This window comes from Aulonocara stuartgranti (assembly GCF_965226115.1).
Source record: "Aulonocara stuartgranti genome assembly, chromosome: 18".
Taxonomy (NCBI): Eukaryota; Metazoa; Chordata; class Actinopteri; order Cichliformes; family Cichlidae; genus Aulonocara; species Aulonocara stuartgranti.
Window position 1 is genome coordinate 7,706,576 of NC_138954.1, and position 24,004 is coordinate 7,730,579.

The following is a 24,004-nucleotide window of genomic DNA, read 5'->3' on the forward strand; positions in this document are numbered from 1 at the left end:
CCCCCGAGTCCAGACCACAACATTACTGGAATCATGATGGAATCAGCTTGACAGAGAATAAAACAGCAGACAGCCAAAATCTAAAGAAGAGCTTTGAATGTCTTTCAAGAAGAGTGTAGAGAAATGACAAGAAAGCTTCCCCAACAGAGTTCAGGCTGCGTTGAGAAAGAATAAAGAAAGAATTAAGCTTTGTTTTCATGTTTTGGTTACATTTTTCTTTAATAAAACTGGTAAATTTCAAATTATGCTTCGTTTTCTTCCAAAGACACAATTTCCCATGCTGCCTTTCGAGGGGGGCGTCGTCAGCGCACATGTGCGCACGCCGAATAGCGAGCATGTACTGAAGTGTAAATAACCCGTCAATATTATTTGCACTTTTTCCCGGTTTGCCAGTCGGTCCCGTCGGACAGCATGGCCTCAGAGGAGGACGACGTGCTGCTGTTTCTAATCTACCAGCACCTGAAGGTGAACGGCTACCAGAAAGCTGCCCAGGTGCTGGAGAAGCACGTTACCCAGGTAAGAAGTTTGGCTTAAATTTACAGTCTAATATTTAGCGTGCAGTCGGTAGACTGGGTTCTAGCTCGCACACGTTAGTTAAATGTGAGTAAAAAGACTATTTTTTTTTATGTGATTTCATCAGCTGACATGCGCATCTTGCTTGTTATATAACAACTTAAATATAAATGTGATGTGTGTTTGCTTCAGTGTGGCTGTCGGTAAGATGCACTTCAGTCTGTGTGTGTGCGCGACAAAGCGTGTGGCTCCTTGTTCAGGCCTTCTGGAGGAAAAGAACATTATGTTACAGGAGCTGCACAAAGCAGCTCTGCTCCTGCGGCCTATTGCTGCACGCTGTCACCCCATTCAAAACCTCATCACCTTTTCATAGTGTTTAGTGATAACAGTTGACCTTTTTTATCTAAAGCTCCTGGAGCTGCTGTGATAAGTTGATTAATTGATTATTTCATCAATTTAAAAATAATCGGCAGCTTTTTTTAAAATTAAATAGCCAGCTGAGATGAACTTCTACTTACTTATTTTTCAAATACGAGACCTGGATGCTTTTCTCTATATTTCGCTGTAATTCACTCGTTTTTAGAATTTGGGGTATTTGGACTGTTGCACATAATCACTGCAGCTCTTGATTATCCAGTAGCTGTGCCGATGACATCTTATGATGCAACCAAACACTGTAAAATAAGCCTATCTGGTATTTTCTTTTTTAACAGGGGAAATCTAAAAAATAATATTGTCTTATTCTTCCTAAGTCTGTCTGTTAGGAAACATGCGCTTAGGTGTGATGTAAGCTTTTCCTGCAGAGCTTATGAGATAAAAATGTCATTGTCAAAAGTTGCTCATACTTACAGTGGCGGGTGCTCATATTTAACATGATAAAAGAAAATGTAAAAAGTGAGATCAGAGTCGGTACAGGTACAGAGAATCACAAGGGTTCTCTGTTTGCAACAGTTCTTTTCTATTTTGGCTTCACAGGTCTGAATGCAAGTACATAAACCCCGCCCACCTGCAGTTCAGACCTTCTGTTTACAGGGACGGCCAATCTGAAGAAAGTTGGCTTAAAGGGAGAGTGAATTAACTGAGCGGTCTGCTGAAGTTCATTATAAGATTTCATTTTATTAACCACTTATCCAGCATTGTGTCGCGGTAGCTGGAGCCTGTCCCAGCTGTTACAATGCCAGAGGCAGGGTAAACCCTGGATAGGCTGGTTCCTAACCATTAAAAAGAGGGGGGAAGGGTTTTTCAGACACGGGATGAGCTGTGGGCTCCATCAAAACATAAAAATAAGGAATATTATACTGTCGTAGAGTTCAAACATAAAACGAGAGCTGGAAAGGACATAAAACAACACCTTAAAGTCTGAATGAAGTTACAGCAGCAGTCTTATTAGAATTTACTTACGAGTGTCCTTCACTCCTCTATGTGAACATTGTGTATTCATCATACTCTCTTCTTTGGCATATTTTACATGAATTCACATCTGGAAGCTTGTGGCAGCATTCCTGCAGCACAGGAAATTTGTTATTTCCCTTTGCTATCTGTGTTTTTTTCCTTTCTTCTTTTGTCTATGTAGTTATGGGACGCACAGGAAGTTTAGCTGAAGCAGAGACAGAACATTCAGGGAATCAGTGAAAAGGAGAAATTGTATTTTGAAAACACTCTTGAAGAGTCAGTACTGAGCAAGTTTTAGATGCACAGTATTTCTCAGGCTGTTGTGTGTTGTGTTGTAGGTGGAGACACCAGTGGAGAGCTCCTCCACCCTACATGACATCTACACAGGCTGGATGAAGTAAGTCACACCCAGTTACACACTTGTATACATAAATATATAATGCCACAAGTTACCAAAAAGAAAGTAATTATAAGAAAATTGTAAAATTTAACATTCTTTGTGCTGTAATTGTTATATGTGCTGCAAATTTTGTGAAAACTGACTGTGTACAGCAAACTGTACAGGTGAGCATGTGTAGATTAAAAATGTCAGCAGCTGAAAACAGGATGGGGCTCTCTGGCTCCCAAAGAACCTTAAAACAATCATTTAATGGTCTAAAATGAGATTAAGCCCAATGAAGTGCATAAATAGTGGCTTTTTCTCATCATCCTCTGTTTTTCTTTATCTCCACATTTTATGACTTCCTGCTTTTTTGGAGTCACAGCTCAGCAGGTAATGCGATTCAGAGACACACTCAGCTTAGGTGATTTGTAGACTCCACGCTGTCTGTGTGAGCAGGATGCGACTGGTACGGTTTGTGTGAGTGATTTCCTGGCCTTGTGCCCAGTGCATTCTGGGATCACCTTCAAATCCCTGCCTCCCTAATGAGGATTAAATGGGCATCAGATAAATGGCTAAATCAATGACATCAGCTCATTTGCCGAAGTGAATCTAACACTAAAATAACAGAAATCTGCAGAAGTCAATGAAAATACATAATTATGTGCCGAATATAAGGCACCTCTGATTATCAGAAAAACACTGTTTTCAAACAGCTGCTCATTAGGGATAAGTACTCATAATGGTACTTAGCCCTATTCTAATTAATGCCACAATGCAAATGATCAAAAACCTGTAGTTCTTAGGCTTCTGAGATTCACAGAAATGTTTTTCTTTTCAAAAGCTGGTGAATTCAATTAAATATTATTTATATAGCGTCAATTTACAACACCTGTTGCTTCAATGTGCTTTATAATGTAGGTAAGAATACACTTAACCTCTCCAAAGTTAGCTGACACTTTGTAAGCGAGCACTTGGCAACCGTGGGAAGGAAAAACTCCCTTTGAACAGGAAGAAAGCTCCGGCAGAACCAGGCTCAGGGACGGGCAGCTAGTTGGGGGTTAAGGTGGGAGAAAAACACAGAATTGAATTACTTCACTGCACTGATAAAGAGTAAAGACATGTAAACAGAACAGTGTAGTCTATAGCTGTGCTAGCTATTTGCTTCCAAGCATAGCTAAATCAAGTCGAATGCTTGTTTACGTTCACGACCATTTAGGCACACCTTCCCAGTACTGGGTTAGACTCCTTTTCTGCTTTGAGAGCTGCCTTAATTCTTTGTGACATAGATTGAAAAATGTGCTGGAAACATTCCTCGGAGATTTTCCATGTTGATAGGATAGCATCACACAGTTCCTGCAGATTTATCCGTGGCTTGAGTCTCCCGCCGCATCCCAAAGGCGCTCTCTTAGATTCAGATCTGGTGCCTGTGGAGGCCATCTGAGTACACTGAACTCGTGTTCAAGAAACCAGTTTGAGATGTTTTGAGCCCGATTGCTTATAAAAAGATGGATGTTGCCACTGCAGCATCACGTATTAGTGCGTGTTGGAACACTAAGGCTCGCCATTTTGGTGTTGGTGAAACCGGATGTAAATGGCCTGTATTTGTATAGCGCTTTACTAGTTTTACTACTTTACTAGAGATATACAGATGTATGTTATGTTATAACAGTTTGGAAACTGGAGAAAAAAGTTAAATTATTAGCCATGTAACTGTTCCAAAATGCTCTAAACACTAAAATGGTCCAGAGTTCATTTCAGACTTTCTGGGCTGAAACTTGGCACGCTGCTATCAACTTAAGCAATCTGTGTTTGTAAATCTGCTAATTAAAGAGGCCACAGCCATAACTTTAAGCATCAGCAAATTCCATTTAAATGATTTATAATAAAGATTAGCCCTGTGTACAATTGTGATGAAGGGAGAAAACATACATGAGGCCAAAAATACTTCTCATACTAGCATGTAAACGTGTTAAATTCATGCCTGAAGTTGGACAATTTAACTCGGGAATCTGTGAGTCTGAGACTCACTTTTAGAGTCAGCCTCAAGTGGTCGCTGGAGGAATTGAGATTTGCATTGACTGCGTTTTTCAGCTCATCAGTTGGTGCTTTACCTAATGTATAAGCATAGCCAGTAAAAGAAATGTAATTCATTTGTGTGTGTGTGTGTGTGTGTGTGTGTGTGTTACAGACTGTACTCCCTAGCCCAGCATGCCAAACAGGAGACACAAGAGTCCAGTTATTCAAAGAAAAGCATCAAAGCAGAGGCTGCAGACACCAGGCTCTCCAGTGTCACAGGAGGAGATGATGTGGATTCCAACCCTCCACTCGGTAAATTTTATCTTTGATTGCAGTAGTTAGGACAAAATAAAGCCACTAATATGTGCACATCTGTAGCTGAAATGAATTTAATTAATTAAATGTCAAACATTTTCTAATTAATGCTTGTTTAAATCTTGTGGATCTCGATTTCTGGAGAATGATGATTTCCATTTTTATTTTTTCTGATGTTTTATAGATACATAGAGCAACAACTTGGCAATTAATTATTTTAGCAACCTGTCAGTCATACAGCTGATTCATTAGTTTATCTTTGGAAGATGCAAGAAATGAGGAAAACGTAAAACAAACAAAAGCCTCTCTGTAAAAATATGTTTTTGTTTATTTATCTAATGCTAATTTAAAGCTAATTTAGCAGTAAGCTGAAGTTTGTTCCACAATGGGCTCCTGTGCTTTGAGCCCACACTGCAGAAGTTGTAACAGTAATTGATTGTCTGTGATTTAAAAGTAATCAGTGAAAATTTTAATTGGGTTCTGTAGCAAATGGGAAGCCAGTGTAATTCTGCCAGGACTGGAGTAATGTGTGTCGAGTGTTTGTGACTAACCTCACTGCTGTAAATGGTCAGAAGCTCCTCTCCTGCGCAGCTAGCTCACAGTGTAGGAGACGTTTCTCTACTTTTAAGATCAGTCTTCAAACATCCCTTTTTGATAAAGTTTATTGTTAGATTCTTGCCTTCTTTGTTCAAACTGGACACTTTTTGTTACTTCTCCACATCACCTGGACTTTTTAGGGAATGTAACTACTAGATCGGTTGACTCTGACACGTGCCTCAGTAATGCTGCTGGGTTACGTCTCGTAACTTGTTCATACAGGATCATCTGATTGTTGGGCTGTTATCTCTAATATTGTAGGGTCCTTACCTTACAATGTAAAGCTCTTTGGGGCAACTGTTGTTGTGAAATTGGCGCTACATAAAGAAAACTGAGTTGAACTTTGCATTTTATAAGTTATCCTTTTTTTTCACTCTGTGTTTATTTCTTTTACAAATCTTGGCACCGGTGACTATGAAGCCAGTCTAAAATATATTTGATTTTCTCTTTCAGAGCCTGGGCCTGATGTTGTTGAGCCACTGAAGGCAGAGAGCATCTCTGAGAGTGTCTGTGAGCAGCTGCTGGCTGCTGATAATAAATCCCAAGCAACAAACTCTGACAGCGAGAGCGCCGGCTCCTCTGACAGTGAAGTGGAAGAAGAAAAGATAAAGGAGGAAGAAACAAAAACAGAGCAAGAGGTGAACATCTCACATATCATGAAAAATGGGTTTGAGTTTTTCTGTGCTAGCTTTGCCCCCTTTTTCTCAAAGTGAGGAGACAGAATACTTTCAGTTAGCGTAGCCCTGTTGTGTCAGTGCTAATGTGTGCTTCATATGGGAGAGTCAATAAGGACAAACTGAATGTTGAGCGTAAATGTTTGGTATTTAGGATGTGTTGATGAACACGTGCGCCGAGAAAACCAGGAAATATCCTGTAGCCTTCAAATGGTATTAAAATCACAGGAGAAATAACAAGATAAGAAGGAGAATCATTTTTCCCAGCTAAGATGCTAACAGTTTATTTCCTGGCATGACTTAAGCTTTAAAAATGTGTTTTCTTAAATTCAAAAGAGGTTTCTCAACAACAGCAGCTGCAGGAAGGCGTGGTTGTGGTTGGTCCTATGCAAAGTTTTGCAGCACGTCTGCATGCTAATAATCCTTCTCTCTGTCATCAAAGAGTTGCGTAAACAGACACAAAGGCGGCGCCATGTGTTCTGCTTCTGCAGATTAGCTTTTACAGGTAATAATATTGACATTCTGACACCCAAACAGTACACTATTATCTATAAAGACACATCTCCTGGATGCACTGGTACGCATCTTCAGTGATGTATCCTAGGGTCATCAGGTGTTTCGGGTCTCACAACATCATACACCCTCGCCCAGGCGACCCAGCCGGGGGTGATCAGGCCCCGACTTGCGTACCAGTAGCTACCCACGGATCAGCCCTCTTAATCCACAGCCACCTTGTGGCTTTCTCTGCCGCTTCACTCACAGCCTGGATGGCCCTCTTCTTGGTTGCCCCAGCCACGCCCAGCCGGCCTAGGACTTTGCAGAGTGATCGTCCTGCAAAGCCCCTACAACCCACTTCTATGGGCTCATAGAAAGTCTTCCAGCCCCTTCCCCTGCACTCTTGCACTAGTTCCTGGTACTTTCCTCGTTTCCTTTCATTGGCCTCCTCGATCCGCTCTTCCCAGGGCACTGTGAGTTCCAGCATGATCAGCTGTTTTGAGGCCTCAGAAATAATTATCAAGTCTGGCCGGAGTGATGTTTTTACAATGTTCTGAGGGAACTTTAGTTGTTTACCCAGGTCAGCCTGTAGCTGCCAATCAGAGGCTGTGTTGAGAAGGCCAGTTGTCAAATGTGGGCGCACCTGGGGTTTCTCTCCAGCCTTAATAAAAGAGATTGCCTTCCTCGGAGCATGATGATGCTTGCTGATGCTGATTGCTGAGGCAATCTTTTCAGCAACTACTCTGAGCACCTGGTCGTGCCGCCAACGATACCGACCATCGGCCAGGGCCCTTGGGCAGCTGCTAAGGAGGTGTTCTAGGGTCCCTCTTCCAGAGCACAGGGGACAGGCAGGTGTCTCGCTCTTTCCCCACAGATGGAGGTTTGCTGGGCTTGGCAGAGTGTCGTATACTGCCTGCACTAGGAATCGGATCCGGTGGAAGTCTGCCTGCATGATGTTTGCCCAGGTGACCTTGCGCTGCAAGGTGCCCTCCCACCTTGTCCATGCTCCCTGCCGCTTAAGGCCTACAGCTCTACTTACTCGCTCCTCCTCCACACCTGCTCGGACCTCTTCCTGGAGTAGCTGGTGTCTCTCCTTTCCCTGTGCCCTGCTGACCTGGGCCTTTGGGACGTACCCCAAGCCTGCTCCCCCTGTTGCTAAGACCCCCATCAGTGTTTTCTGCCTTAGGCGTGACTCCGCCACCTCAACTGCCTTCTCAGCCTTCCACTTTCTTCCTGTCCTTACCTCAATGCCTGCTGATGCCACCTTGCAGTCTTTAGAATCTCTGTACTGTAAGGCTTCTCGTGTGCGAGCCACCTTGAACTCTTCTGTGAGACCACTGAAGGGTAACTGCACGCTGTTGCTTGTCCCATACAAGGCAGCGCTGGTGAGACTGCGGGGAAGTCCCAGCCACTTACGAAGAAAGCCACTGATCTTTCTTTCAAGGGATTCCACAGTAGTTATCGGAACTGTATAGACAAGCAAGGGCCACAGGATTCGGGGCAGGATGGAATGCTGGTAGATCCAGGCTTTAAATCTTCCAGGCAAGCCGGACTTATCCACCTTAATAAGCCACGCTCCCAGCTCCTCATTTGCCTTCTGAATAGCAGTAGAGTCTTTCAGGCTGGAGTCAAAGAGTTTCCCCAAGCTCTTAACTGGTTGTTCCGTTATGGATGGAATAATGGTTCCTGAAATTGAGAACCGGAACTTGTCCGTCACCTTGCCCTTCTTCAGTACCATCGATCTTGACTTGGAAGGTTTAAAACTCATCCTTGCCCATGAGATGAGTCTCTCAAGACCTTGCAAGATCCACCTACACCCGGGAACTGATGATGTTGTAATGGTGAGGTCATCCATATAGGCTCTGATAGGGGGCTGACGAACACCTGACTTTGTTAACGGCCCTCTGCACTCCACCTCCGCAGCCTTTACCACCATGTTCATTGCCAGGGCAAAGAGCGTAACTGAGATGGTACAGCCTGTTATTATACCTTTCCGGAGTCGGTGCCAGTCTGAAGTAACTGCCCTAGCAGTGACCCTAAGCCTGAAATTGGCATAATAGTCCAGGATTAGGTCCTTGATCTTACTGGGAACATGGTGGAGGTGTAAAGCATGCTCAACCAGTTTGTGTGGGATCGACCCATACGCATTAGTCAGGTCCAGCCACAATACAGCTAGGTCGCCTCTGTTCTCATGGGCTTCTCTTATAAGGTGTGTAACTACACCAGTGTGCTCTAGGCAACCAGGAACTCCTGGGATCCCCCCCTTCTGAACTGATGGATCAATGTAATTGTTTCTAAGGAGAAACTCGGTCAATCTCCGGGAGACAACGCTAAAAAACACCTTCCCCTCCACGCTCAATAGCGAGATGCTCCGAAACTGGTTTATGTTTTTCGAATCCTCCTCTTTGGGAATCCAGACTCCCTCTGCGCACCTCCACTGATCAGCAACTCTCCCTCTCCGCCATATCACCTTTAAGATCTTCCACAGGTGGCGGAGCAGCTCTGGGCAGCGCTTATAGACAAGGTAGGGTACGCCACTGGGACCTGGGGAGGATGCTGAGCGGGCTGCTTTGATGACCTCACACACCTCCTTCAAACTTTGCTCCGTCAACTTGAACTCTACTGATGGTGGGGCAGGGTTGATGAGAGCTTTGTTTGGTCCCAAGTCTTGTTCCCTCAAAGGGTCACTCATGGTCTCATGAAGGAAGTTATTCACCTCCTCTGCTGAGCACTCCAACTGCCCGCTTCGCTTAACCCCCAGCAATTGTTTGGAAAAGCGAAAGGGATCAGCAATAAAAGCTGCACGTTTCCTGGCTCTCTCTCTTCCTCGCCTCCTGTGCCATTCTGCTCTACGGAGGGTAAACAGTACATTTATAATCTGAAATAAGCTATGCCCTGAAGATAACAATCATATTTTCAAATATTAGCATCTTAAAACTAAAGTAGGCGAAGAATCTCCAGCAGACCTTATCTAATTAAAGATGAATCTCTAAATTTGTACGATTAAGCATGAAGTGAACACGAGTTATTTAAGTCTTATCTCATAAAGCAACTCTTGAAATAACTACGAGCAGGGAAAGATAAAGGTGCGACGTGTTAATGATCATTAACCCTTTAAAGCCGGTCTTAGCCGGCACGCTCCATTTTGCATAACTATTTTTAAATCCCGGTAGCTCTGCAACCACGTAAACTAGCGCAATAATTTTTTTTGCATATGAAACCGGAGGAGTTGTACTTACATCTTATGCCATCAGCTTGTCCTCGGTCACAGTTTCCTTCCACATATAGCTTTGCAAAAATTGCATAAAAAGCGCTTGCAGTAACAAAAACATAATATTCCAGAAACACGCTTTGCCGATCCGATCAGCTGTTTGTAACACTTCCTTCGTCCATCAGCACGAACTATCGCATGTCCGCCATGACCTGCCCGAAACCGGAAGTGACGTCATTTGCGAAAATGTAGTTTTTTACCATCAGGGCCTTATGAGCCTATACCGGTGTTTTTAAAAGTTATCTTTGACTTTATGACTTTCTGTGTCGTTTCTGGGATGCTTAGGACTCATATTGCACTGCTGGAAATAGTTTATTTTGATGCATATGCAGTTTTTTTTTGCAAATTTGCATTATAAGATTTATTTTCGTTTTTATTGCAGTATATAAAAATTGGTGTATTTCAAAAATAAAACTATGAAGACACTCAAAATAAATTTCCTGTGGTGGGAAACTATTTTGTGCAACTTTTTTGTATTTACAGTTCTGAGGGATAAGCCTCTTAAATTTCTCTAACTAGAAATATATGTTAAAAAAACAAAAACGATTTTCAATTTTTTTGTAGTTTATTGCACTTTTTTGCAATTTATGTAATTACTATGCACTTAATGCAGACATATTATTAAAATTTGGGCTATAATGGTTGTATTGATGTATAGCAACTTGAAATGCTCCCAAAAATGGCTCCACAGCATGTAAAAATATAATATAAGCTCTGGCGCACTTGGTTCTATGGTAGGTCTTAAAGGGTTAATGTAGGAATATTTTTACTTGGGGTTTATGTTTTAAAGGTTTTCATTAAAGTTAAAAGCAAAAAGTAAAAAGCATTCGAGTAAGTATCGAGTGCTGAGCGTTGTTACAGGAGGAGGAAAGCAGTGCCATCATGAACACACATAGCTGTTGTCCAGCCACTGTAATAATGTGCTGATAGATGGACAGTAGCTGCAGTGTTGTTATACGCTTGTGAAACACACGGACACATTTCCACTCGTCTCATCTGTCCTGTATTAGTTTCCTCTCTTGTTATTACTGCTGTGTGTGTGTGTGTGTGTGTGTGTGTGTGTGTGTGTGTCTTGTCTGTTCTTTTGTGTTGGCCCAGTGATGCAGCAGATAATGCCGTGTGGACACAGAATTGTGTGCGTGTGACAACGGTAATCTTCAGAGACAAATTGTGTGCGTGCTCGTTTCTGTGCGAACTATTCGTTGTGGTTTCTGTCGACAGCTGCTGGAAACCCTGATTGCTTTGTGTCTAATGGTAAAAGCACTGCGGCTTTCTTTTTGCTGTACAACAACAACAACATCACATTCTTAACGGCAAAGATGTTTCTACTTAGCAGAATTTCTAGTTTCTTTTAGTTGTAGTTTTCGCCAGCTGGTTGAATTAAATCTGCTCTCTGTGGATTAAAATGGACTTCCTGTGATGTGGAGCGGAGCTAGCAAGTGCTCCAGCGACACTCAGTGGAGTCATATTTTTACTTTTGGATTGCATATAAAGAGATGCTAGCATCTCCTCCTCACGTGCCTTCTTGGCCTGCTTGGACTTGATGGTGTTTTTTGCAGAGGAGTGTGGTTTGTTGGGGGTTGTTGAAGTAGCTCCCTTTTTATGTACTAAATATCATTGGAGGCTGGCACATGCAGCTATCGCTCTCAGGCATGTCTGGGTTTGTTGTTGTGCATGCTAGGGGACGTAAACACAGGGTGTCTCTATCTATATAGTCCAAATATATTTGACACAACAAGTTTAGTCTGTGTGCGAGTATTTGAAATTGCTCTGTTGCATTGTTTCCCCCAAACGTAAAAAGCCTGTACACTGTTCTCAGTATAGCACCTCATTTGCAGTGAAATATAGTCTCCAATAAATGGGGTATACAGAGTAGTAAAAAGATCCTCGAGTGTCTTGGATTTGTCTTCCTGAAACTAGCAGATATTCTGAGTAAACAGCAGGATGCAAGTTCTTCTAACTGCCTGTACATATTTTCCAGTCAGCTCCAACTAAAGTGTATGCTGAGGCGTCCAATGAGGCAGAAAGCCTGAGCTCTGCCTCTTCAGACGCTGAGGAAATAACTGCACCCAGCCAGGGTAACAACAACCTGGTGTTACCTGATCAGGCTGAGGACCAATCGCAGGCCCCCGATCCAGCCGAGGCCTCAGTCTCAGGCGGTGACCTTAAAGTGGAGCATCAAGAGGGCAGTGATGATCTGAAGCAGGTTAGCTCATCAATTTCATTTTAAACTTTTGTGTCAGATGTTTATTTTTCTTTTCATCTCATCATATCTCGCAAAACTTTTTCATGCGACTGACACTTGAGCACATATGCATCACTCGTTCTACCTTGATGTCTTTAAAGGCCTAGTGTGCTGTTTAATTTTCCTCCTGGCGCACTGGATCGCTCTGCAATGAGCAGAAATGTTAATCACCTTAAACCACACTCATAAAAAAATGGGAGTAGCTGTTGATTCCTGGCTCAGCAGAGCCTCCTTCTCCTCAGCTCACCTCTGCACAGCTGAAACTTATTTTGCAGTGGACTGTTTGTGTTGTTACGCTTCTAGTAGTCAACACTGCAGACAGCCTTTCTTTGCTGAATTGTGAATTTTCTTTTAAGACTTTACTGGAACGTAAAAGATTGCGATTAAATGTCACCGTATTAGATGTTGCTCTTAATTAGTGCAACAAGTCGGTGCACTTTAAAACTCTGTATTCATGTTTAAATCATCTGAAGCTCCAACAGAAACAGAAACGTCAGATTTAATTGGCATTTGCATTGTTTAAACAAGCAATTTGGTGCCAGTTGTCAACAAGAAAAAGATCAAATAAAAAACATACAGAAATTAAATGTATGATTTTTTTTTTTTTTTTTGGCATAAAGATGATAATTTGTGGTGCCACCTTTTTACCATAATAATAATAATTCTGCAACATTCATCTCTCCAAGTGTCAAAACAGGACTGTTAAAAGCCAGCAATGAATAATTCATGTTATTTGATCAGTTAAATAGCGTTGTATTTGCAAGATTTATTGCTCACATGTGGAAAGATGGAAGCGCCAGTAATAATAAATCGGACATGAGCAATCAAAAAGCTGTAAACAAAAACCCTGATCAGCCAAATATTAATTAATTGTCGCCCAAACTGTTGTAAACATCTGGCTCTGTTTACAGACTAGTGCAGCATGCTGGTGTGCTATGCATCAAAGATCATTATGCTTGTTCCTCTTATGCTCATATCCATAGATGCTTAGTTTATATCAAGTCTTAGACTATTTTTTTAGTTAAAAAAAAAATATCTAAATTTAATTGTCATCTTCCACAAAATCCAGAGCATCTGGAAAAACAATAAATCGGCAGAAATGCAACTTGGGAAACAAATATCAGTCCTCTTGTTGTTATTATTGCCCGCATGCACACATCAACATAGACCTAAAACTAAAGATTATCACCTGCACTGGTATCTAATTTGGTGCACGAGAAAAGCAACACACAAAAGAAACTGCATTCAGTTTTGTCCCAGCAGTCCCAGCTGTCCTCTTCAGCGAATGCCGCCATGCTTGGCAACCTTCAGAAAATGGTGCCGGCTGAGTTGTAAAGCAGATACTGGCCGGCGCTGGCACCAGCGCCTCCAGGCTGGAAGTGTTTAAACCATTATCCATCTGACTTCTCTTTAGTGATGCAGCCATGTTTCCAAGACTTAACTGTGGCTTCGAGTGCAATTTTAGCTTTTATTGACAAAAATGAGCTGTATTAATTCGCCTTTGTTTTCTTGTAGGATTAAATTGATCTTTCTGCTCTGTTTTTCTCCAGGAAGCAACCACAAACACCTCAGAAGACATAGAAGAAGCTTCGGCGTCACAGCAGACAGATGTTCCCACTCAGGAAGTCAGCGAAGCCGAGTCTCCAGAAGGTGAAGAAGCCACAGCAGGAGAGGTGCAGTACTGCTTCATATTCATATATTAATTGATACGAGTACAGAACCTGTGATTGCTTTTATTATGCATCCCTGAAGTGCCTGCATATTTTGATATTTCCACTACAATTACAAAGTATTTAAATAATTCAGTTAAACTAAGAACTAAATCAGTAAAAACTTGACTCGTCATGTCTGGTGGTGAAAGACCTCTGTTGACCTCTTGCAGATGCCCATCCTGGTTGAACCCACCACCTCTGACCTGACAGCTCTGGAAACCAGTGACCAGCTAGGAGACGGTCAAGCCCCGCCCTCTGCAGGTATTAACAGCCAATAGATTTTTAATTACCGGTTTGTTCTTTTCCCCCTAAATGCATGGCATCTTTTCCGTCTCTTTCTCACTGCTCTGACAAGAGTCACAAGCTGTTGTTAAGAAACCGAGGCTTCAGTGCGGCTGCCTCTGCAGCAGGTTTCTTTTAAGTATTATGAAAATCAGTCTGATAACATCTGCCGTCCAGGTTTGTTTCCACAGTTACAAGAGTTTCAAAATTTCACATTTCTGCTCAGGCATGAAAATCACTGCAAGGTTGATTTAAGAAAGAAAGTGAGATTTGTCGTAGGGTTGCATCTGTAATCAGAATGTTTCTCCTGATTGATTGATTGATTTAAACTTATCACTAAATTCGTAGTTATGAGGACCCACACATTCATCTTTCCGTATATACGATTACATAAGACAAAGAGAAGATGCACGTGCTCATGACCGACATAATTAAATGATTGATTATAAGAATATTACACACATTCATGTAATCTCTAAAATTGGTTCATCTTTATAGCTTCTTATCTTTATATGTGAATATTAATGTTGTATGCTCCGCCCCTCCCTGAGCCTGGTTCTGCTGGAGGTTTCTTCCTGTTAAAAGGGAGTTTTTCCTTCCCACTGTCGCCAAAATACTTGCTGATTAGGGGGTCATATGATTGTTGGGTTTTCTCTGTATGTATTATTGTAGGGTCTACCTTACAATATAAAGGGCCTTGAGGCGGCTGTTGTTGTGATTTGGTGCTGTATAAATAAAGTTGAATTGAATATGTATTTATGATTACTTGGACATCTTTTTCGTCATAAGTCAACAATAGAGAAAAAAAGTATAACATTACTTCTCACTTGGAGCGTGAGCTCAGGCAGCTCGATGCTCGTTTCGTAAGCTGTTGTGCCGCAATGACAAAGAGTTGAGGTTAAGTAGGATGCACTTCCTAACATATGGGCACAAGGTCTTCAGTTTTTCATTCAGCTACACCGCTGAAGGATCTGAAAACTGTGATGCATGAAGAGCTCAAGTCAAGGCAAACGAAAAGACCAGCTGTTCTCAACTGAAGAAGACTAAACGGTCTAAAAACTCATATTTCGTAGCTTCAAGAAGAAAGACACATTTCAACCTGTTGCTTTGCTGAGCAGTTTTCTTTTTTCCCCAAAAGTTTAATTAACCTGGGAAAAAACTAAATATTGTCACACCTGAAGCCCATCTGTAGCTGTGACCTTGGTGTTCGCCATTTCCTCGCAGGACACTCATTTGATTAAATCAACTGTGGTTTGTCTAGCATGACGCACACAAGGTTGTTGTGAGCTTGCAAATCTAGTGAGAATCCAGCCGCCTCTCAACACGTTTCTTGTGGTGATGTGACGACACACCTCGGGAACAGAAGGGGAGATGGATGTTGGCTTTATCTCGACTTGTTGTGGTGGAGGCGTACAGCTGTGAGGCTCGACTCTCTTTTCATTTAATGGCTGCTGATTTGGACGAAGTGACCTAAAAGTTATTCACTGATATTAAAAAGCAGTTCCAAAAAGGGAGTTGTTGTTGGAGCGGTTTCCAACAAAGCACAGCTTCGTCGCTGTACTCTGGATTTACTTTTTTCCATTTATTTACAAGGGAGAAAAAAGGCATTCTGTCTTTTCATTTTTCCTTTTATTGACAGCACGTTTAAGCACAGAAGTTTTAGACAAAGTTTGAATATTTTTACCCCGAGGCAGCTGGATTCAGTGCCAAAACTTGTAAAAGAGTTTGACAGATTTCTGCCAAAGCCGGAGAAACAGCAGTTGTTTTTCGACGCCACTCACTTGTGTAACTTCTCAGAGGAGTTTGTAAAGCTTGTCACAGCTTGTTAAGTAAGCCGGAGTTATGACTACTCTGAGAGTTGCAATCATCTGGAAAACAATCGCATCTTTCACCCAAAAATTTGAAAATGATAGATGACGTTTGAATAGAAACGAAGGTTTTTCGCATTCTGACCTGTCAAACACGGAGGCAGTTCTGGATTTTACTAACTGAACTGCACAAATTCCTGGAAAGGAGCCTTTTGTTAATAATATTATTATCGACCTGAACTTCCTGCTATGACAAGTCCAAACATCTGCTGCAGAAAGGCTTCAGAGTTGGATTCCTGTGGGGGGAGAGGGTTCTGATGCTGCTATCAAGAAAAAAAATACACCTGGAGATGCTCGTCAAATAAAAGTGTTAGATATATCACAAACATGTCGTAGTGTGTGCTCTGCTCTCCACTTTAATCCTCAATACATCAGACAGAACCCAGCCTGAGATCCCATCAGGGCAATTTAAAATGTCTCGTTATCTTATTTTTCTTTTCTTTTATGACCAAACAAAAAAACTGCCTTATGACTCATGTCTCTTGCTGTTTTTCCCAGAGTTGCCACTGTAATAGACTGTCGACTGATTTTAAAAAGATGATTTTATTGAGTCTCACGTCATGTACTTAAATCTTAAAGCTCTGATCAGGTATAAAAGACTACAAATGTAATCTAATGTAGGCATTTTATAATGTTTTTCAGACCCTGATGGTGAATCTAAAAATCCAAAAGAGGAGGAGGATGACGTGGAGGAGACAAAGAAATCTGAGGTGATACAACTACTTAACTATTTATGGTGAAGATAGGTCTTTGCCAGAAGCAGATGGGGAATAATAATGAGTACATTTGCACTATCTGTAATGACTTTGTGTATATGCAGCATGTTTTAATTCCTGTATGTATCTCTGCACTCAGACGTCAGAGGTCGCAGATCTTTCCTCGGAGCTGGAGGGAGACACGGAGATGTTGAAAATCCCCGTGGACACCGGGATCCAGAGTGACCTCTCAGCCAGTCCAACTGGTATCAAAGTCACGTTGGTTTCAGAAGAGCGATCGGACCCAGAGGCCTCCATCATCATCAACATCACAGTCAAAGACGACGAAGCAGCTGAGCGAGAGACCAGCCAGCTGTCCCCTGAGGAGACTGCCGAGTCCTGTAAAGACCGCAGCACTCCCAGGAAAAAGAAAAGGAAGAGCAAACAGGATTTTGAGACGTCAACAGCAGACGCATCGATCACGGACACACCCAGCAGCATTGATGCATCTACCCCAGATCCACTCAGTGACACTCCTCTTCCTAGGAAATCTGCCAAAAAGGAAAAGAGAGACAAAAAGAGACAAGAAGAGGAGGTGACAGAGGATGGCGGAGATCAGGAGGATGAGGTTGAGGCGTCTCAGTTAGCTCCACCAGACAAGAAAAAGAAGGCTAAGAAGAGGAAAAGGGAAAGAGACGAAGAAGAAGAGAAGGAAGAGGAAACTCTCACTGTCACTGAAAACAAAATTAAAAAGAAGAAGAAGAAGAAGGCTAAAGATGTGGAAGAGGAGAAGCGTGAGGCAGGAAGAGCAGTAGAGGAGAAGGCTGAGAATCCTGTGAGTCTGGCAGAGACAATGGAGGAGAAAAAGAAGAAGAAGAAAAAGAAGAGAAAGGAAGGAGGTCAGGAGAACGAGGCGGTGCAATCTGAAGAACAACCAGCAGGGGGCAGTAATGGCACAGAGGAGAAAATGGAAGCCACAGGTAGAGAGAGAGAGAGGAAAAGCCTTTCCAGAAAGTTCCCTGTAATAAGACATTAACTTGTATTTCATGTGGCCTTTACTCTTAATCATTAGTGGTGATAAATCTAGTGTGATTTTTAGATAACTTTAATTGTGCATTTTATTTTCTTTTTGGCCTGCTCCTGCAGAGGGAAAGTCTTCTTTGGACTCCTCGGCCAAAAAGAAAAAGCGTCTCAGGAAGAAGCTCAGCCTGAAGAGGAGATTAAAACTTCATAAGAAGGAGAAGATGGCGATGAGGTTGATGAAGAGCAACAAGTTATCTGCAGATCAGAACCATGTGAGAAGGAAGAAGTGAGTAGTTTCTGCTTATCTTTGGCATATTTCTTCATAAAACTACAAGTGAAACAAAAGCGAAGCCAAACGATTGTAGAACTTGGCGCTGCTATCATTGTTTCAATGTCACCTTGCAGAATTTTGATGCTGTAGAGGTTCGTGCTACCAGTAGTACTTTTTACAAAGAGTATGTGCAGAAGGTTCTTACAAAATCACAGTAAAAGTTAAAGGATTACTTCCATTTTTCAGACAGAAACACCTACAAGAAGAAACAGAGGACGTGTTTCACCCAAAGTCAAGCAAAAGACCCAAAGTTGAGCCCATTCGGGAGGACGAAACGCCAAAGAAGAAGAAAAAGATGCAAAAACATGCTGACCTAGAAGAAAATTCGTCAAAGGAAAACCAACCTCCCAAGGCAAAGAAGGAGAAGAAGAGGGAGCTGCAGGCAGAGGATCAGAGCGGTGTGGCAGATGACCAGAGTGCTGCGATTCTTGATGATGCCGATACGTCGGCGCTTTCAAACGGAGGGAAGAAGAAAAGGAAGAAGAAGGCGGTTAAATGCGAGGAAGCTGCCGAAAATGTGAGCCAAGATGTACCTGCTAAGAAAACAAGTAAGACTTTCTTCTTACTAAGTTAGCATTCATGTTGCGCTATATTAAGGGTGTGACAGTTCATGAAGTCTTGACACAAACATCTGCAATATCGTCCTGCGGTACCATTGATCTGCAACCAGTGTGGTGAAAGCTATAATGTTTAAAGACTGCTGCGGTAACAGGTTATACATCAGAGTATTATTGTTCGTCGTCATACTGGAGGAAGAAGAAACCATGAACTGAACCATAGTTACAGCACTGCTGGGATAAACACGATGCTTGGAGATCCACCTTTAGCAGCAATAACTTGAAGTAATTGTCTTCTGTTGACTTTATCAGTCTCTCACATTGTTGGTATACACTTTGGTATACTCAGTCAAATGAAGGTGCAAGGAGCTCAGATCCTGTGAATGCAAAACAAGCATAAATCATCACCGTAACTGACAGCTGGTATGAGGCGTTTGTGTGTTACGTGGTGTTACACATGATGGCCAGATGTCTATATGTCGGTCTTTTCTATCCAAAGGACATTATTCCAGGAGTCATGTGATTTATGCAGATGCAGCGCTGCAGACCTAAGCCGTGCTGCCATGTTCTCTTTAGAGTGAAGAGGCTTTCTGTCATCAATTTTAACATGCTAACTGAGGCCTGTAGAGTCTGAGCTGTAGCTCTTGCGGTTTCTCTGAGCATTGCACCGATGGAACTTATAAGTAACTTGCTGGAATATGTTCACTCATGGGAACATTGTGGCATTGCGTTGATACTCCCGAATGCTCCAGACCGACTGCTTTTGATCAGTTAAGTCAGTTTTAATAGCAACACCTAGCTGCTATTTAGCCTTGTAATTCCTATGCAAACAGTAAGAATGTGCATAGTTTTTCAGGACACTACGTCACAACAGTGTGCAGTTCTTTAGACTTTAACTATATCTCACAGCCTGCTTTTGGTTTTTGAGGTTCAGTGACCTGCACAGGCTGAGAAAAGGACATGTCAGGACAGACTCCATAAAACTGTAATAAAGCATTATCATAAAGACGCTGTCTACATAAAATCCACAAAGCTTCCTATCAAAGTAAACAGGCTGGTGAGCTTACCGACAGAGAAAAGCTCTACAGCGCATCCACCTGAAGTTCAAAGGTCAGCTTGTTAACAGTCACAGTGCAAGGCTACACGAACTCAACAACCTCACCACAGGAGAGATGGAGCGATATCACCATGTCTTTAGTTTTTGATGCATTAATGTCTGAGAAGGACAACCTGCTACCCTCTGTAATCTTCCACTGTGGGGCCATCACCTCACATTTGTTGCTGGATTCTACATGAGTAGATTCAAGGTTCAAAATAATCCTTGTTACTACAAATCGTGCATTAATGTCGCCCCTCGGTTCATACACCGTCTAAAACAAAGACGTAGCTGCTGTAGTTTTCTCTCTCGGCTCAGAGCTGCACATTTGTGCTGTTGCAGGCACAGCTGAGAGTACACTGCCTCTCACTGTAGTCTGTTACATGATATTGAATCATATTTATGACCTCTGAAGAGAAACTGGTGTATTCATATACAGAAGGGGAAGAGACAAGATTTTTAGTTCTGGTTTCTCTTTGTAATCAGAGTTCTAGTGACCAGTTGCATTCAAGGAGGTTTTTGTTGCAGACAAAAGGCCCATGTGGAGAGCTAAAAGCATATATTTCCACCTGTAAACAATGACCGTGGCCCTCTGCCTGTGGATAGGGGGAAACTATTGCAAGATGATGCTTGCAATCATCCAGAGAGGTGAAAAAAATGACCGTGCAGGGGTTCCACACACACCACACTACCACAAAGTGCAGCAGTTCCTTTAAATTACTTCATAATGTGCTGATATTCACAGAGAAGAGCAGACTACAGGAGAAACTAGAGGTCGAGCCTGCTGCAGACACACACACTCCTCCAGCTGCTTCTGGGGTAAGAAACTCTCATCCTTCCTTTTAAAATATTCAGAGTTATAGTACGCCGCCGTTTACGTTTCCCCTCGTTAATGAGACTGACTGACAGTTTGAAGAGACAAGAAAAAGAAATCTTCGGTCTTTGCTTAAGTTTTTTTTTATAGATCTGTGAAGAAGTGTTGGCACTCATCTGGCTGCGAGGCATTTTAAAGTAAACTCAAAATTTCCTCTCCAAATAATTTGCATGGAGAAGCAGTTAAGCAATATTATTATTTTTTCTTATTCCAGAAAAAGAAAAAATCTTCCAAGAAGAAGACAAACTGATTTAAATTTGGGTGAGTAGCTGCTCGAGCTTTCCACTTAAACTTTATTGAAACTAAATAAAGCTTAACTCCTATACGGCCGTCTCCGAGTCACCGTTCAGGATTTTCTATGTGAAATGAAGCGTTGCTCGTGCCTTCACAGGCTCTTCAGAGGCCGTGTTCATGGGTCATCTCACCTGTGATTAAAAAAAGCATGTGCTTTTATTTTTTCATTTCAGAACTCCACTGCAGCCTCAGCGCTGCTTTTTCAGAAAACGTCAAACAATCAGAAAATTGTTTCGTGATTGTAGCTAAAACTTAACGCACAAGTCTGGTTTCTCTCTACAGCAGACGCGGCATCATTGTCTGTTTACTGAGGATTAATTATGACTTTCCCTTTTCTTCCCAGGGCGTACTCGGGAGGATGACTGCAACTTGGACCTGAAAGCCTAAAAATGTCAGCGTCTTTTCTCCCAATTATTCTGTCTGAGGTTCATTTTTCCACGAGAAACAGATTTCTGAGAGGTGCTGGGAGTAACTTCGCACTACCCTTTGTTCCTAAACTGTGAATTTAGCACAATACACACCCTAAACCCCCCTTTATTTAGCAGATTTGACTTTAAAGCTTTGTTGGAGGCAGACCTGCTCTGCCATGGGGAAAAAAAAAAAGCATAGTAATTAGTCAATGACTTTATTATGCATTTCATTCAGCGCAGCCTTTTTAACTGGAAGCTTTTCCCATTAAAGTCTCATTAAAGAAATGATTTAAATGAGCTGCCTATCGTTTGAAAGAATTCACGCAAGTGAAACATAAATTTCTATTTAAATCAAAGAATTAGATTATTAACAGAATTGCTGTGAATTTTTTTTTAAATCACAGTTTATCTCTTTAATCATTTGGCGTAAAATGGCCCTCGAGTTAGTCAGCTTGCAGTTAGTTTAAAACTGAGAGAAGATGGGATCTGAGGATGTTTGGAGGCTGTGAAAGATGATTAATACGTTTCTACTGCAGCGCGAGACACATTTTGGCTGCAGAGCAGCTCCGTCTGCAATCTGCATCTCCTCAGAACTGATAAAAACTTATAAAGGGGGAACTTTCACAGTCGTGTGTCTTCTTACAGTCAGAGGGGCTCACAAACCTCCACATCTTTGAGTTTGAGTTAGAAATAAGCTAATAAGCTAAGGTGGCTCGATTTTCTTTTTTGTCGGTTCTTTTCTTTTCATGTGAACTGATTGATAAACCAGCATTTGTGTTTGTTTGAGGTAGAATATGTAGTTTTGTTCTGATGTGCATATGATGCAAACTTTGTCAGCCATCAGCTATGCAAATGATTAAATCCCGCTGCTTTGTACAACTTTAACTGCTTAAATTTGCCGTTCCTAACGACGAGCACGTTTCGAGAACGCCGGTCGTTAATAGCTTTAATTCTGCAGCGGCAGTAATTTTCTTTGTTTTCCTTCCCACACTGTTACACGTGCTGTGTTTCACGGTGAAAGTCAAACTGGGAAACTGATCTAACTTGGGCATGAAATTATAAAGCAAATGGCATCACGTCAACAAAGCAGCATTTGTTTCTTAGGCGATTAAACCCAGATGTGATGCTGTTTGTAAGGTTTGTGCTATCGAAGCTCAGCAGGAATCATTTCACCTCTGCATCCATCCCTCGTGACATGAACACTGTTGATATAAGTGCTTCTCACGTCTGTTTCACAGTCGATCGCTGTAATCAAACCCTAAAAACTTCACATTTTTGGAAGAAATGTTTTGGTTGTGATTCAGTTATTTTGTTTTTGATTGCAATTTATTTTATTAAAACTAAATTCAGTCTAAATATAGTTGAAATAAGAACAAATTATACATATTCTGATTGGTTATATTTAGGGTTGGAGTTGTCACTCGGACCTCGCAGGGTCACTTTTTTCCACTTCAGAACTTTTGAATAGAAATCCTCATTGTTGAAATATGCAAGCAGATTAAAAGCTCAGGGAAAGTTTACATGAAATGCATTTTATAAGGTAAAACTTGAATCTCACTAAGATTCCTTATGCAGTATTTCACATTATAATCTCATGGCGATGTAATATTATATTTTATCCCCTTAAAAAAAAAAATCTGTCAAATTTGAATCTGTAAGCACATAAGTGGTGATTTGATATACCTTTAAAAAAGTAGTGCTGTGATGTGTTTTTGTAAAAAATTGGAGCCAAACGGCTCATTAACCCAGCTAACAGTTTCTCATAATTAGAAATAACTAATCTAATGCTGTTAAACTGAATGATTAGTCTGAAGTCTGCCTACATGCTGTTAACTTCCTCTGTCGCTTTACCTAAAGCGCTCTGAAACTTTGGTGTCTGAACTTGTGAGAGACGCAGCTTGGAGCCGATGCCGACATCGATTCGGAGAACTATGAGGAGAAATTAGGTTTTCCACCCTCGGTGTCTGTGTTTACTCGCCGCTGGTGACGCCGTCTTTCTTTCTTACACAAACAGCTTTTTTCCCTCTGAAATCCATCAAGTCAATACGCGGGGCAGTTTGCAAACGCCACATCGTGACGATCAAGAAACCAGAGTTCAAATCTAATTTGTCCTGAATTTAAACAAAGTGACGTCAATTTTCCAAAATCCTGTTGTGATTTATGGATTATTCCTTGGAAAATTTTCTCATAATTTCCTAAACATTGTTGCTGTTTTAAAGAAAAATAACAGGCACTTTAAAAAAAAAAAAAGTTCTTTATTCCCTATGAGATAAACAAATCTTAAACTAAGGTCCAGTATAGTAAAATGACTTAAGAACTGACAAGAACATCCATCTGAGTTTAGTGCAAATCTATGAGTTAAAAGATTAAAAAGTGGCTCTACAGTGTGTGCTCTGGACTCGATACATTGTTAATGTATGTCGAGTCATCCTCTGTCTCAACCGGGTCGTTTTAGTTCCTCTTACATTCTTCTGATTGGCTGCCCCTCACAGCAAGGAAAGAATAAAGGAATGCCAAATTGTGCACTTGGCTTCTTAGCGAAATATCAGCTGTAAAGTCTAAGGAAATTAAGAGAAAAGTTTCCTAGAAGGGTTAAAAATAAAGGATGCATTTAAAAAAAAGTTGACAGCAGCATGATGAGCGAGCCAGTGTCTCACGAGTGTTGACAGTTCTCAGATTATCAAACAGTTCTGTTCGCGTTTTGTCCTGTAGCGTCTGTCAATAAAACGTTTTCTCACTTAAAATGACTTCTTCTGTTCTTTTTGTTTTTGTTTGTTTTTCAGTATCAGCAGCTGGTTCAGCATGTAACACTGATCGTTGACCTGAGTATAGTCAGAAACATGACTTTACGCGGGGGCGTGCCCTTTGACTGCTTTAATAAAACATACATGAACACGAGGAACATTCAGGTGATGTGTTGGCTGGCTGCGTGCAGCTGAAACTCATTTCCAGGTCCACTTAT

The 24,004-nt window shown here is 41.6% G+C and overlaps 1 protein-coding gene across 1 annotated transcript; it reads left to right on the plus strand.

The window, feature by feature from the left end:
• The first annotated feature begins 294 nt into the window (after positions 1-294).
• On the plus strand, positions 295-23,786 carry LOC309693363 (uncharacterized protein). Its single transcript, XM_082512473.1, has 14 exons — positions 295-516; positions 2,244-2,302; positions 4,476-4,615; positions 5,669-5,853; positions 11,637-11,861; positions 13,451-13,573; positions 13,783-13,873; positions 16,405-16,472; positions 16,618-17,437; positions 17,604-17,766; positions 17,998-18,359; positions 20,210-20,283; positions 20,553-20,599; positions 20,976-23,786. The coding sequence occupies exons 1-13, from the start codon at positions 412-414 to the stop codon at positions 20,586-20,588; spliced, it is 2,451 nt and encodes an 816-aa protein (XP_082368599.1). The 5' UTR covers positions 295-411; the 3' UTR covers positions 20,589-20,599; positions 20,976-23,786.
• The last annotated feature ends 218 nt before the right edge of the window (positions 23,787-24,004 follow it).

Excerpts from the sequence above, each read along its gene's own strand:
- LOC309693363 (XM_082512473.1), top strand. The coding sequence starts at position 412 with ATGGCCTCAGAGGAGGACGACGTGCTGCTGTTTCTAATCTACCAGCAC. Across the intron at positions 17,438-17,603 it reads GGAGAAAATGGAAGCCACAG|AGGGAAAGTCTTCTTTGGAC; the intron begins GTAGAGAGAGAG and ends CTGCTCCTGCAG. Across the intron at positions 18,360-20,209 it reads TGTACCTGCTAAGAAAACAA|AGAAGAGCAGACTACAGGAG; the intron begins GTAAGACTTTCT and ends TGATATTCACAG.